At 37.4% G+C, this 15,902-nt stretch overlaps 1 protein-coding gene across 5 annotated transcripts in view; it reads right to left on the minus strand.

The window, feature by feature from the left end:
* Positions 1-642: 642 nt before the first annotated feature.
* nek7 (NIMA-related kinase 7) overlaps positions 643-15,902 on the minus strand; it is a 180,793-nt gene continuing 165,533 nt past the window's right edge. For 4 of the 5 annotated variants that reach the window (XM_080195839.1, XM_080195838.1, XM_080195840.1 and 1 more), the window contains exons 10-11: positions 11,556-11,669; positions 643-4,464 (exon numbers count right to left, since the gene is read on the minus strand). In XM_080195839.1, coding sequence (XP_080051965.1) covers positions 4,354-4,464; positions 11,556-11,669 — 225 coding nt within the window. In that variant the 3' untranslated portion in view covers positions 643-4,353. The remainder of the gene's footprint in view (positions 4,465-11,555; positions 11,670-15,902) is intronic. The other variant, XM_080195842.1, reaches the window with a different exon arrangement.

A 15,902-nucleotide genomic window follows, 5' to 3' on the forward strand; every position in this document is an offset into this window, starting at 1 on the left:
TATGACACAAACTAATAAGCTCATATGAAAAACGTTTGTGTGTTTATTACACCTCAGCCAACAGTGGACTGTGCTCGCCAGATGCAAGAAAGCACAACTTTATAGTTAGTACACTGAAAAGGAGGGGAACTGTTCGCATGTTGACAGGTGACTCTTCAACACACAGACACACTGTCTCCTCACTAAGGTTTATTACCATGTACCCACTGTCAAACTGTGCTTTTCTGCTTGCAGAGCTCATTATTTTAATCAGCATTTCTGAAGTAATAAAATACAAGATCAAGCAGCTTTAACAAAACTCTTAAGGTGCATCACTTTGTACTTACACATTTCTCACAAAAAGTTTTGCTCATATGCAAGAACAATCTTGAAATAGTATACTTATGCAAATATGAAAATGCAAAGTAGTCATTTTAATAATATGTATGTATTTACATTTTACATCACAGCAAACCACATATCATGTTGAAATTTAAGTCCTAAATAATATGAACAATTCTACAGATTTTCATCATTAGGGAAGTTTTTGAAAAGAAAACTCAAAGTTTATGGATCACTATCTTGCACATATTGATTTGCAAAGGGATGAATTCTGCTCCCCGCAGACACAAATAAAGAGGCCAACACAGAACATGTCAGAAATGGAGGACAGATATCTATTCATGTTTTGAATGCAAATAATCACAAAGCAAGTATTACAATTTAAAACCTAGATTCACGTAACTATAATACAAATCTGGAAGCTAGCTTTTTAGACATCAATTCAATTCCATTATAAACATTTGAAATATTATGGAGATGGGTTTTTGTGCTAATAAATTTGAAGCAATTCAGAAGCTAACTCGAACATAATCATCATGGTAACAGAATAACTGCGTATTTAAAAGCAAAATCAGTTTGGTAACATGGCAGCACGTACATTAAAAAGTATATTGTGACAATAAAAACGTGAAATTAAGAAATGGCAATTTTTAAAAAACTACAAGTCTTTATAAAATGACCAATAGCTATTTCATAGTTTGAGAAATTATCCATCAGCAATTCAAGAATAAGTACAACACTCAAGTTTGATAGCCATGTCATCTGCCCCAGCCATTTAATACACTTTATTAACCTGATCAACAATTATAATCAGAAATTTGACTTAGCAGACATTTGTTGTAAAAGATGCATTAAGGCAGATTTCAGAATAGCATGTAAATATTCACTCCAAATATAAAATTTTAAACAAAACATGTTATTAACAGAAACATCAGGTTTTTATGTCATTGCATTTACAAATATGTGCATGTGTGCGTCTGTGGGGGAAAAAAATCGTAACATATCTACTGCATTTTTGTTCAATTATATCAAAGAAATGGTTACATTCAAGAGTGCTCATGTCAGAAATACAAAAGCAGATTGATTTTCTGGAAATAAACTATTTGTAAATTTATTAGCATGTAGCATTTGTCATATTTTGTGTTGAATTAGGATAAATTAAAACAAAAATTTATCTTCAGATCTATCCCATAGTTTTGCAATAAAGTGGCTTTGTCATCAGCGAACTCATTACACAAAACATTTAATTAAAAAAAAATTTTTGAAGAATGAATGTGCTAGGGAAGCTGTGGGGATTTGTGCAGTGGCATCCTTAGTGCATATTCTTTATCAATATACAGTTAATTACAATTAAGTAGAAACATTTTAGCATTTCTGTAAAATATAAAAGCACATTTTTATAGTACTTTGACTTTCTCCACAAAACAGATGCACAAGGATTTACAAATCTAAACACAATTTAATTCCTGGCTGTATTTACAACACAATCCAGGCTGAAAATTAGGACAGACTTGTTTTAAAAACAGCTTTTCTTTTTTAAACAAGTTAATTTGCAATAGTGAAAATTATAAATGTTAATGATAATTCATAAGAATGGTCAGTAATAATTTAAAGATACAGAGATTCTATGACCAAATAAGCAACAATTAAATTAATGCCACAAATGTACAGAGACAATCGGGCAAATGTAACTAACGCATTTTCAATTTTTTAATGATACAGTAACAGATTATACTGTTAATTAGTGTGATATCACTTTATTCTACCCAACACAGCATTGTTTTTGGCTGACATCTTAAAATCCCTTCATGGGAATAAGGAATAAAATTCAAATCTCCTTTTGCTCAAAACGTGGAATAGCCATCTCTGAAGCCTGGGAAGAGGATGTGGTATCAGTTATGACTCCGTATAAAATTTCTTTACAAAGCGAAAAAATGAGAAGAAATTAAAATATGCAGTTGCTAGATACACGTTCTACTCATCTTGTATTTCAAATTCACATTGGATCATTTATAAATAAAGGTATTTTTTTCCATGTTAAGAAAAGGGAATTCCATCCTGGACAAGACACCAAAATCAACTTACTCTTGTGCTTCCTCACCACCACGTAGTTTTTCAGGATGACAAATGCTCTATTTTAGAGTGCAGCTAAAAACAATTTAAATTGCTGAAAAACCACCCACTTCACTTAGAAACACCTTTCTAAATCAATTGTAAAATAGTCAAGAATCTGTGTAATAGAAAATTTCACAAATAATTTTCTTTGCCCTATCCGCTTTTTTTTTGTCTCATGTACATAGATATGCGAGTACGGTTCCACAAGCTCTGGCAACTTTCCAGTATCTGACTTAAGCAACCACTCTTCACGTATGCACCCGGACAGTATCTTCAGCTGGGATCACTGCAATCCTCGATCTGGAACAGGAACAGGAACCTCAACTAACATTTCCTCTTTAATTCAAAGACGTCCAGGTCCGTTATAAAACCTCCCAAAAGCTATCTGAGTCAAGATCAGATAATTCAGCACAGCCCCTTGAATCTGAGATCTTATCAGCCTGCAATGATTATCACACCTGGTATCACAATTTAGGGAATAGCTTTTTTAACTGACAACTGTCACTCTTCAGCTGTCGCATGTTTGTACTCTCAACATATCCTGCATTCCCAATTCCCTTTCCGTATTCTATTCAATAAAAATGTGGACATTTACTTGACATATTATCAATAAATCACATTTACTAATTGTCTAACACTGTAGAACTAATCTAAATGCTTTGTGAAAATAGCCTTGTGAGGTTTGTAGAAATAGTTCTTTAAACTTTAATGTGTTTTAGGTGCACTAAAGCCACTAGAAATAACTTAGTTTAATAAACTGAGAACAGCCTTGGGAAATGTGGTGGTACTGCATGTTGGAACATCACAAAACTAGAAATAGGCAAGTTATTTCCCCCTTCTCTGCTGAGTTACAAATTTCAACTATGCTGCTTTGGGGATAAAGAAAATCAGAGACAGACCTGGGTGTGATTGTCCAGTCCCGTCATGAGTGAGGCAGAAAATTTGATGGAGCAGCCCAAGATCTATTGACATTGAACTGGAATTTCCGTCATTCCCAAGCCACTCTAGCACATCTATGGGCAAGCCGACACAGAATTGCAATAGTCAAGGATCTTATCTATAGTTTCTGGTGAATTAGGGCTGGGGAAAAATGAGGAAACTCATAATCAAAGCTTAAACAAAAAAAATGGCCAAACTTCATGGTAACAAAGCATTATTCTGGTTTTCTATGCATCTTTAATTCACCAGGCAAAGAGAGAGATGGTTGAACAGTAATTGTTCATAATAGTAATATAACATCAATGGGTAGCTAAAATTACAATATTAAATCTTTTTTTGTCACAAAAACAACAAAGGCACCTTTTAAAAGCCATAAATGTCACTGAACATTTAATAATATTTTGGTTAGCATTGTTGTGACTTACAAGGAACATTCAAGCAATTTAGAATTTGGTCCAAACAAACCAAATGTTGATTTGCATAACATACCAATACTTGGTGCAAATTCATACAATGTCACCAAGCAGTTATGGGGTCAACAGAAAATATCACAAAGCCACAAGATAGATGTAATAAATGCTATAAATAAGAGCATGACTTATGTAACAAGGCACAGTAATGTCTGGTCCAATAGGCCTACAGGAAACAGATTTGCATATGATTGTAAAAAACTGCAGGCATGCCAATTTTATTTTTAAAATATCAAGTGTAAGGACAGAAATGGAAACAATTTATGAAGTAAAACACAGAAGGCCATTGAGACGATGTAATTACTAAAACAAATGCAGTTCAGCATACAGAACCATGTCATTAAGAACTCATTTCTTTCGGGTATGTGTAACTTTCCTTCCAATTATGCCACTGAATTCTGTACAACTATCCTTCGACACAGAATAACAAAGAGTAATGATAGAATATAGAAACACTGAATTATGTTCATATCTTCTGGTTTTTCTTCTTCCTGATGCATGATTTGCTTTAGCTTGCTGAAGAAAGTGCATGCATGCGCTTAGCTACTTCATACACATAGGCAATATCTGGTCTCTTCTCTGGATCTGGGTTGATGCAGATATTTACTAGTTGTCGAAGCTAGAAAACAAAGCAGTTTGTTCAGTCTAGAGGAAAAGAACCATTGTCAAGAACAAGGAGGTGATGGAATTGGCTTAGCAATGTAGTACATACTGATAGGACTGCATGTCATTTCCTCAGTCTGAAAGTAGTACAACTAGCATAACTCACAAAATACAATGCAAAATACATAACTCACAAAATACTGTTTCCAATCAACCACTATCCACATACATGAATGGTAATGGTCATCAGATCCAGATGGAAATGGTAAACAACTAGGTCACTGGTAAACAATGAACAAGCTTTTTGCTGCTTAATTAGACGTCAAGTTTAAATAAGTTGGATATAATAGAACCTTTGACTGTGATGTGCATAATTCTGACTTAAACACCCATTTCCATTGTGTTTAATTGCAAATGTATTACACAGTGACAAAAATGGCCTGTTCACCTCAATACTTCACTAAAACAAAGCAATTTTTGAAGTCTGCACATGTGCAGTTAAATGCAGGAATCCAGAAGTTTCTGTTTTTAATTCTATGTTTTCCCACTGTGCACTGGTCAAATCCAAATAGCAATCAGGTAGAAATCACCAAACAGATAAAAATTTGTAATCTGCACTATTTGTTTCTCTGTAAGGACCTCTGAAGTTGCATCATTTTGAATGAGGTGTACTGGCGTTTCAGCAGTGTGCCAGGAACTAATTACTGCTGAACTGTCTTACCTTCCCTGAAAAACTGTATACTTGTAGAATGCCTTTTTTAAAAAACTGATAATTCAGCTACCTTAATTCCATGCTTATGTTCCAAACCATTTATTTTGCTCTGACATCTTTTAAAAATTAGAAGTGAAAAATTCAGTGCATTTCATTTCCCAGTTTACAGCCTGAGAATACTTCAATGTGACCTTGTGGTGAAGGATCCTCTTGGGGAGAGTGATCATTGTATGGTGGAGTTTCTGGTGCAGATGGAGGAGGAGAAAGTGGGTTCCCGGACACGCGTCCTTTGTTTGAATAGAGGGGAGTACGGTAGGATGAGAGAAGAATTGGCGAATGTGGACTGGGGGAGCGCGTTGGAAGGTAGGTCTGCTGAGGAGCAGTGGAGGATCTTTAAGGAGATCTTTCTTGGTGCTCAGCGGAAATTTATTCCGATGGTCAAAAAGGACTGTAGGAGGAGAGGTAATAAGCCGTGGATAACGAAGGAGGTGAAGGAAAGTGTTAAATTAAAAGCGGAGGCGTTTAGAGTAGCTAAGAGTAGTGGGCGAGAAGAAGATTGGGAGAGGTTTAAATGTCAACAAAGATTGACAAAGAAGTTGATAAAGAAGGGTAGGAGAAACTATGAAGCTGGGCTAGCGCTTAATATAAAAAAGGATAGCAAGAGTTTTTATAAATATATAAAAAGGAAGAGGCTGGCTAGGGTGAATGTTGGTCCTTTAGAGGATGAGAAAGGGGACCTAGTGGTAGGGGATGGGGATATGGCTAAGGTATTGAATAACTTTTTTGTTTCTGTCTTCACGGAGGAGGACGTGAATAATTTGCCGGGTGTTAGCGATGGAAAGGTGGTAGGACTGGAGGGTCTTAATGACATTACTGTTACTAGAGAGGCGGTGATCGACAGGCTGGAGGGGCTGATTGTGGACAAGTCCCCAGAACCGGATGGAATGCATCCGAGGGTTCTGAAAGAAATGGCAGAGGTGATAGTGGATGCCTTGGTGGTTATTTTCCAGACGTCGCTGGATTCCGGGGAAGTGCCGGATGATTGGAAAACGGCTAATGTTACGCCGTTGTTTAAGAAGGGTGCCAGGCAAAAGGCGGGGAATTATAGGCCGGTTAGTTTAACGTCTGTGGTAGGTAAAATGTTAGAATCTGTCATTAAGGAGGAAATTGCGAGGCATCTTGAAGGGAATTGCTTGATAGAGCAGACGCAGCACGGTTTCATTAAAGGGAAGTCGTGTCTGACAAATTTACTGGAGTTCTATGAGGATGTGTCTAGGGCGGTGGATAGAGGAGAGCCGGTGGATGTGGTCTTTCTAGATTTTCAGAAGGCGTTTGACAAAGTGCCTCACAAGAGGTTATTGCAGAAGGTCGAGGGACATGGAGTTGGGGGTAGGGTGTTAGCGTGGATAGAGGATTGGTTGTCAAATAGGAGGCAGAGAGTGGGGGTCAACGGGTGCTATTCGGATTGGCGGATGGTGACTAGTGGAGTGCCCCAGGGGTCGGTGCTGGGGCCTCAGCTATTTACCATTTATATAGATGATCTGGAGGAGGGAACCGAGTGTAGGGTGTCGAAATTTGCTGATGACACCAAGATTGGGGGAACGGCAAATTGTGCAGAGGGTGTGGAGAGTCTGCAGAAGGATCTAGATAGGCTGGGCGAATAGGCCAGGAAATGGCAAATGGAATTTAATGTTGGCAAGTGTGAGGTGGTCCACTTTGGTAGGAAGAATGGTAGGAAGGACTATTACTTACGGGGTGAAAAACTGCAGCAGGCGACGGTGCAGAGGGACCTCGGGGTCCTTGTGCATGAGTCGCAAAAACCCAGCTTGCAGGTGCAGCAGGTGGTCAGGAAGGCGAATGGGATGCTGGCCTTCATAGCGAGGGGGATTGAATATAAAAGTAGGGAGGTCTTGCTGCGGCTATACAGGGCATTGGTGAGGCCGCAGCTGGAGTACTGTGTGCAGTTTTGGGCGCCGCACCTGCGCAAAGATATTTTGGCCTTGGAGGGAGTGCAGAGGAGGTTTACTAGGCTGATACCGGAGTTGAGGGGGTTGAGCTATGAGGAGAGGCTGAATAAACTGGGCTTGTACTCAGAGTTTAGAAGAATGAGGGGAGATCTCATTGAGACGTATAAGATGATGAATGGGATGGATAAGATAGAGGTGGAAAGACTCTTCCCGCTCAAAAAAGACAGTAAGACTAGGGGGCACAGCCTCAAGATAAAAGGGGGGCGGTTTAGAACGGAGTTGAGGAGGAACTTCTTCACTCAAAGGGTGGTGAATCTCTGGAATTCTCTGCCCGTTGAAGTGGTGGAGGCTGCCTCGCTAAATATTTTTAAGACACGGGTTGATGGGTTTTTGATAGGAGAGGGAATTAAGGGTTATGGGGAGAGGGTGGCAAAGTGGAACTGAGCAGCGACAGATCAGCCATGATCTTATTGAATGGCGGGGCAGGCTCGAAGGGCTGGATGGCCTACTCCTGCTCCTATTTCTTATGTTCTTATTTCTTGCTTACCCTGCTTGATGACATCACTGTTGTTGGATGCCTGGCAATCCCCTGGACTTAGTGCTGGATGCAACTGACATCAAGAAGGGGAAATCCACACCAGAGATCACTTTTTTTTGGGCAGTTTTTTTCAGGGTCAGTGGTGAGTGTTATTGCTTGACCACCAACCGCGAAATCGAGACCATTAGTCACTGGCAGGAAAAGTTTCAAATCTAAGCCATCCATTAGATATCATATGCTCAGCACACCCTGTATCCAATGTCGTCTACCTTCTTCTTGGACTACGTGAGCAATTTGTTCAAACATTTTTTGTGTACAATCCTATTCCAATTCTTTTTATGCAATCATTCTTGGAGGAGTCTGAATCTCTGGTGTAATTTACTCTGGCATCAAGCTCATACAAAAAAAGAGGTGAGCTGGGAATTAACACAAGGGACCAAGTCAATCCTCCAAAACATGTTATATCTAGCTTGTTGATATACATGAAACAAAAAAAAGCATAATTTCATCTGAAATGAAATTGTCGCAATGTTAGTGAATCACAGCTACTATTACAGTGATCACTGGAGCTCTGCATCACCAGCAATATAGTAACTACACTTCACTGCCATTTAGCTCCTGAAAGAGTGTTGCATGTTTTGAAAAGAACTCATGATGACAAGGAATTAATACTGACCATAACATTATAAATGCCATCTTCTAGGTCTGGATAACACTGCACATAAACTAGGATTTTCATGACTACAAGTTGTTTCAATGCCATCAAAGGTTCATTTGAATCTTAAACATTTCTCTTATTCTATTGTAGTATAATCACCCTAAGGAATTTCCTGAATTTTGTTTCACAGATATTGGAATTTAAAATGTGCATTTCCAAAAGTTGCACGCAGTGTTTGGTATTCATGCCACCATGGGAACTACACAGCAAATAAAGTTGATGGAAATGGTACTACAATCCATACTGCTGGCATTTAAAAAAAATGTCAAGTGTCAAACTAAGAAATAAAATGTTGAGAGAAATGATCAAATTCAACATTTTCTATAAACTAAAACATCTAGTTAGAATTCATCATAGACTGAACTGAAACTCTATAGAGGGGTAAATGCTTGTTGCATTATACAAGTTTTATTTCTCATTCAGAGAGAACCATTCTCTACACTGTTATAGAAAACGGTTTCATAACGCAAAGCATGAATGCCTCCCCGCGAAATAGTTCGTGTTTCTATAAGCAAGTTAGAGTCAAAGTCACAATTCAAAATGTGAATTCTTTTTAGGGACGTCGGCATTTGTTGTCCATTCTCAGTGGTCCTTGAACTGAGTTAGACCATTTCAGAGAGCAGTTAAGAGTCAAGCACATTGCTGTGGCTATGGAGTCACATGTAAGCCAGGTCAGATTAGCATGGTAGATTGCCTCCCCTAAAGGACATCAGCAAGCTAGTTGAATTTTTTTTTACAACAATGTCAGTTACCATCGTCACTATGTTGAGACTAACTTTGTATTTCAAATTTATTAATTGAATTTAAATTTCACCAGCTGCCATGGTGTCCGCAAAGCATTAGCCTAGGCCTCTGGATCCACTGACATTGCCACTCCACCATCATCACTCCCATCTTTTTATAATAAATATATTTCACTGGAAGGCATTCTGTGTTCTATTTATAATTGCTGTGGCTTTTGAAAAAATGTGCACTTTATGTATAAACATTTGGCCATGTCATTCTAGTTCAAATGTATTTTTTTCCACTTTCCAAAGGGCGCTAGTGACAAAATAATACCCAAGAAGTCAGCAGCTTAATTATTCTAAGCAGCATCAGATGGCTCACAGAAATGCACTCAACATTTAGATTTGATTCCAAAGGTTCAGTATGCATGGATAATGGACAATGCCAAAAAAATTACTGCAGGTGCATTTAATAGAAGAATTGTTTGCATTTAAGCCTTTAGTAACATTTCATGGCAGACCCAGTTTGCTAAGTGCAGGACAGAGAAACAAATGTTATCAAATGTAAAATGTTGTACACATTATATGTCAAGAAATAGCACAACTTAATACAAAAGATCCTTCCACTATTTTGTACATTTATGGATCAACTAGATAGCTTGAAAGAGTCACAAATACACTATTTCTTTGACCATTTTTTTGCCTATGTAAAATGTGGCATATTGAAATGAAAAATGTACTATCCAACAAAACACTACAGTTATTCATGTATTTTAAGGATGTATATATTTTTAGTCTACATTTTTCATAAAATAACGAGTGAACATGAATGGCAGTAACTATACACAGTAACTCCCTGTTTGGAACCCAAATAGAGTAAATCTATCTCCCATGCCTCTAGGAAAGAAGCAAATGCCAAGAATACTAACAAAAACAAAGCCAATCTATTACCATACACATTCACATTGTGTCAGGCTGGAAGGAAAGATATGCTCCTGTTTTGTGCTAATTATCTTTCCACACTGGCATAGCTGAAGGTAGGGGAGGAATGGATTGGATTCAGCCTTTGCCAGCTCTGGGACCTTCCATCTGGGCCGGTCCCTGATAATTGCCCCTTGGCTGCAAATACACAACCCCCACTTCACACTTAACCACAATAAGAGGCTGAGCAGAGTAGCCCTGCAGGCAGGCCGACTTCAACCAACCACTAGTGGCATCATCATTAAATCCTGCCGAAGGTCGCCATAGCAACCGCCTGCTGAGGCTCCTCTACCACGCTCAACATCTCCTAATCAGCTACCATGTGAAATGCAAATTCAGACAGTCTGAAAATTAGTCAAGAAGAATGGGGATGAAGAAGCAGATACGTGAAATATTCATGTGCATCACAGCAAAAGCAGACAGTCTGAATGACACAATAAAGAACAACCTATGACATTTTTGCCATCTTTTCACATTATTGTTTACACCTAACTGTACCATCTAGCCCCACAGATTCTAAGTCAGCTAAACTGAAACAGTCTATGTACATTGCTGGAAATATCACTGATCAAGAATTAGATGGGATATGTATGAACAATTAGAAAATAAAATAAAAGCTAACAAGGTGCTATCATCAAATAACACAGTTAGTGCTCCAAGTAGATTACAATTAAAAGAGAACACTGAAAAAACAAACTGAAATTTTGCATCAAGGATTTCCCTCTGCCCCCTTCCAAATATGGTTCTATACTGACGTAAACCAATAGCTTTATTATTAACCTTATTTAAGCTTGTAAATGAACACTGTAAACACAATTCTAGTAAAATCATCTTGCACTTACTACTAAATATAAATCTGTTCTTTTACAAAGTCTAGATTTATTGGTATATTGCATGCAACTTTAAGATAAGAAAAGGAGTAATGGCAACACAGATTAATGTTATTCTGCATCACATTTTGCTCATGCATTTTCCTTTCTCATAATTGCCTGAAGAGCAAACCAATTCCATTGCTCCTGAACTGAGCATTACAATGGCACTCTTCATTTTTTTCTTGCCTCACAAACTTCCCAGATGGTTGGGTTGAGATCAGAAACTCACCAGATGGGGATAAACACATTTTTACCAACCAGAATGAAGTATGTCAAAGTTGTTTTAGAAGGCTGCCTGACATGAAGCAAACTCAAGGTAAATATTGTATGAAAAACATTTAAAATATTTTGTTAACTATTAATATTTTACATTACAAACCTGAATAGCAGAAAATACTGACTCTAGCTCTTTTGGACTCATGGTGATTAACATTACGTCATTTGAAATCATAAAAAAACTTCAATCACACAAAAACAGAAGGTTTCCAATCGTGGATGGAGTACTCCAGGATCATTTTCTTGCACTCATTTGCATTATAATTCTTTGCTTAAAGTTGAAGGACTACCAATAATGCAAAACAAAATTGCACCCACCTCTTCTGAATAATGGTCAGAAGGAAGGGGAGGATAATCACATTGTTCGATCTTTTTACAGAGAGAATATAGGTTCATCTTATCACCGTAGAATGGACTTTGGAGTGCAGCCATCTGAATGAAATTGAGAGAGAAAAATCATGGACAGATGAGTATTGAAGAAATTAAAATGCATCAACATGGGGTTTATAAATGGGGCCAGTTTCAGTATTGTTCATATAGAAAGTACATTTTAATTTCTCAATCTTCAATTAAATTCCAACATTTTCTTTTCATTATCACTTCCAAATAATCCTAACCAATTGACCAGAATAGTTTCCACTAAAGCAAGATGAATTTCGTTCAGAACCCATAAATTATTCAAAATTTCCACCATTTAAGCACCTTTGCTTGAATAAGTTGCCATTGATAAGCATTGAATACAACAAAAAAATACAGGGAATCGTCTAAACCGTTTCTTATTCATTTTGATAATTGAACCTTTGATAAGAATGTCCCATTTTGCATGGTGTCGCATGATTTTCTTTGACTGTTTAACACGTGCAGAACATGATCAGTTAAACTGTTAAAATAACCAAAGTACAAACTTATTTCACTCTGAATTTCCTGTGTTACTTTCAAGGTACAAAAGGGGGTTTGTTACCTTTAGATATGATACAAAGTGACTTTTTTTGCAAATGATTGTGTGAAAAAGATTCTAACATTGACATTCATGGAAAAGCAGTCCAGATTAGTAATACAAAAAAGTAGAATACTGCAGATGCTGCAAATCTAAAACAAAAAAAAGCAAATGCTAGAAATACCTGCCTTTTTACCTCCTCTTTCCTTACTGCCCAAGGCTCCCAAACACTCCTTTTAGTGGAAGCAGCAATTTATGTGCACTTCTTTTAAGTGCAAACCAAACAGAAATTGGGTGACTGCTTTGCAGAACATTTCGCTCAATGCACAAGCATCACCCTGAGCTTCTGGTGGCCCATTATGTTTAATTCTCCACCTTGCTCTCACTCTGTTATCTCTGTCTTTAGCTTGGTTCACTGTTCCAGTGAAGCTTGAGGAATAGCATCAGACCTTTCGATTGGGCTCTTTACAAACTTCAGGACTTAACAGAGTTCAATCATTTCAGAACTTAAACTGTTTGCCCAATATTGTTTCCCCATCATTACATGCATTGGTTTTCTCTGATTTTTGCTTTCAGAAAACAGCATGTTCAAGGGACAATACTTCCTTTGCTCCTGGAAGAATAAATTTTGTCATCCAATCTCTCCGGTTTTCCACCCTATCAGAGACCTTCCTTTGCCCTTGTTCCACCCACTCCTTTGCTCAAATCCTACTGCATTTCCAACTTTTCCCAGTTACAATGAAAAGTGATCGATCTGAAAACATCAACTGTTTGTTTCCACAAATGCTGCCTGACCTGCTGAGTATTTCCAGGATTTTCTGCTTTTATTTCAGATTAATAATAGCGAGTCAAGTTGGAAACAATTTGACTTTCTGAATCCATGCACATTTTCAGTAGTCATCACAAATGCCGCATAGGGTGCAAACACTGCTGCCTCAACGCCAGGAGCTTGGATTCGATTCCCAGCTTGGGTCACTGTGCTGCGTCTATCCAGTCTCTCTATGTCTGCATGGGTGTTCTCTGCATGCTCCAGTTTCCTCCCATAGTCTGAAAGACATGCTGGTTAGCTGCACTGGCTGTGCTAAATTCTCCCTCAGTGCACCTGAACAGGCACGGGAATGTGGTGACTGGAGGATTTTCACAGTAACTTCATTATAGTGTTAACGTAAGCCTACTTGTGACACAAATAAGCTTAAAAACGTACTACTTTACCAAACAGCAGAATGCAAGTTTCTGTCCGTGGTTCCCCACCTGGTCAGTTGTCTTGACATCAGCAATTTTTAAAAATGATTTCTGTGTGGCATTTGTAGTATTTGTCGTTAATTATTTAATGTATTAAGACTTCTAACTTTGATCAACCAACTAGACTGTGAACCAGTGAGGGCCGGGTATCCCCAAACCCTGCAATAATTCAGGATCTCATCTACTAATCTGCATTTGAGTGTGTTCATGTGCCCCAGATATAGAATCACGCTTTTCTCTATACTTGTTTTTTTTTAAAAAAAACAAGTCTCAATGTCTGGTTGAAGAGTGCAACTGACTCCCAGATTCCTGCTGACCATACTTTGAGCTTTGCTAGGATTTATTCTTTCCTCTCTCTTTTAATCGAAAGCAGATTGTGGAGAGAAACAGCAAACTTCTATTTCAATTTTAAGCAAATTAGAGAAAAAGGAAGAGATTGAAGAAGATGTGGAATGGCCAACTTAATGAAAAAAAAATGCAGCAAGACTCATATTTATAACCATGTGAAAAGCAAAAAAGGGCAAAAGGGCAGGTTTGACAGGAAAATGCACTGGAAGTACAACAGCCCAATTTTAACCAAGGATAATTTGTACATCCAAACTTTTAAATAACCTAAACTTCAGCCATTTCTTTCAAGAAACTTCCTTTTTAACCAGTCGCCTGTCTTTCAAACATGTTCAAAAGATGCTGCATTGTTACCACTGCTCTTTACCAATGCTTCAAATATCACAATTCAGAGTAAATAGAAACAAGACAAATCTTTGTTAAAAGTGCATAAATGTTGCTTACAGAGACTGGCAAAGTAGACCTCACTTTTATTTTTGCTGAATGCTACTGTTTTGGGGCTATTCTCATTTCCTTAATGAATATATAATGCACTGTAACCTACTGAAATGCGCAGCACTACACATTTACACCACCTATTAAATGAGTCATAAATTCAGGAATTCTAACCAGAGTCGTCCTCCAATAAAACTTGTGCAAGATCATTTTAGAATTCAGAATAGCCCAATAAATGGTGCAGGGACTTGGGCTTAACTTGCTTCATTATTAGTGTTTAATTTCTGGGGTTTGGCTAGTTGTATTCAGCAGTCATCATGAGACTGTAATACTGTTGCAGGAGGATGAGTCCAGGACCAACTTGAAAGTATCGTAAGAGATGTAGCAGTGATCATCGCTAGCTACTGTGAAGACATCAATGTCATGAATAAAATTCAACTTTTCTATAAAAGTGCAATATGTTTTGCGATGTGATTAATTGTAGAATGAAACAGGCTGATAAAGATTAGAGTTTTAAGTAAAAGGTAATGCAGTTTAGAGTGAACTGTTTTGAAACTAGCTCCTTTGTATCATTAAAAGAAAGTAAACTTAACAGCAAGATGTTTATCAAATTTATGACAAAGGAGACATAATGAGGAAGTGTCATGCAGAGTTCAGTTTGCAGCCTGAAAAACAAAAATACAGAAAATGCTGGAAAATTTCAGTCATCTAGATTTGAAATGTTAGCTCTGTTCTCTCTCCACCGATGCTGTCAGACCTGCTGAGATTTTCCAGCATTTTGGTGATTTTGTTTACAATTCTGGCATCTGCAGTAAAAAAACGTTTTAAGCATTACCAACTGTGGCAGCAGTTTTCTCTTAAAGCTCAGTGCAATTTGTTTATGCATGAAGTGTGAAGAAAAGTCTTAAAAATTAATGCAACTCAACTTATTTAGCTGTATTCATTTGGAGAATAGTTTAAAAACAGTTTATAGGCCAGACTTTGCTGTTACAGTAATGCTAAGACTAATGGTGCTTGTTGCTATTTATTCACAAATGTTATAGCAACTGCACGGAAATCCAAAAGATCACGTCCATTAACTTTGCAAAGACTGCATTGTGCTGATTCCCTCAACAGTAAAATTCACCAAAACTGCTGTATTCACATGATAGCCACTAAACGAATTTTACCACAGAATGGTGGTCTTCTCCATATTAGTCTGCGTGCTCTTTTAATTACACGATAAGTGTAAATTACAGTCAAATCAACCCTCTGGCACTGAAAATTAACTACAAGTGTTAAGTCATTTTGCTTTAGGGTTTAATTGTTTGAGATTTTAAAAAGTAACATTTTAAACTCACTTTTATTTCATTTTACTTCTGTCTCTTTTGTTAATGTCTCCCTAATTCAATTTTTTCCTATTTCTCTTTCTGTACCAGATTGACATTAAATTCACTCAATATAATTTACGATTCTTCCTCAGTCCTTGTAATATTAATTTCATGATCCTTCAATCTCATTAATTAAGGAGATACACTGTTACTTTAATTCTGGTCCCAGATGCTTGGTTCCCTCCCTGCAACGATGTTAACTCTCACATTTTAGCAACTTGCCAAACAAAAAAAATTAACTGCCAAAGTTTAACTAAAATAAGGCATCATTAATTGTCCTACCATAGCAAACAAATCCATTCTCACAAACACCAAGCATGCATTAGTGCTTGAAAT

This window comes from Carcharhinus amblyrhynchos, chromosome 9 (genome assembly GCF_965287045.1).
Source record: "Carcharhinus amblyrhynchos chromosome 9, sCarAmb.v2.hapA, whole genome shotgun sequence".
Lineage (NCBI taxonomy): Eukaryota > Metazoa > Chordata > Chondrichthyes > Carcharhiniformes > Carcharhinidae > Carcharhinus > Carcharhinus amblyrhynchos.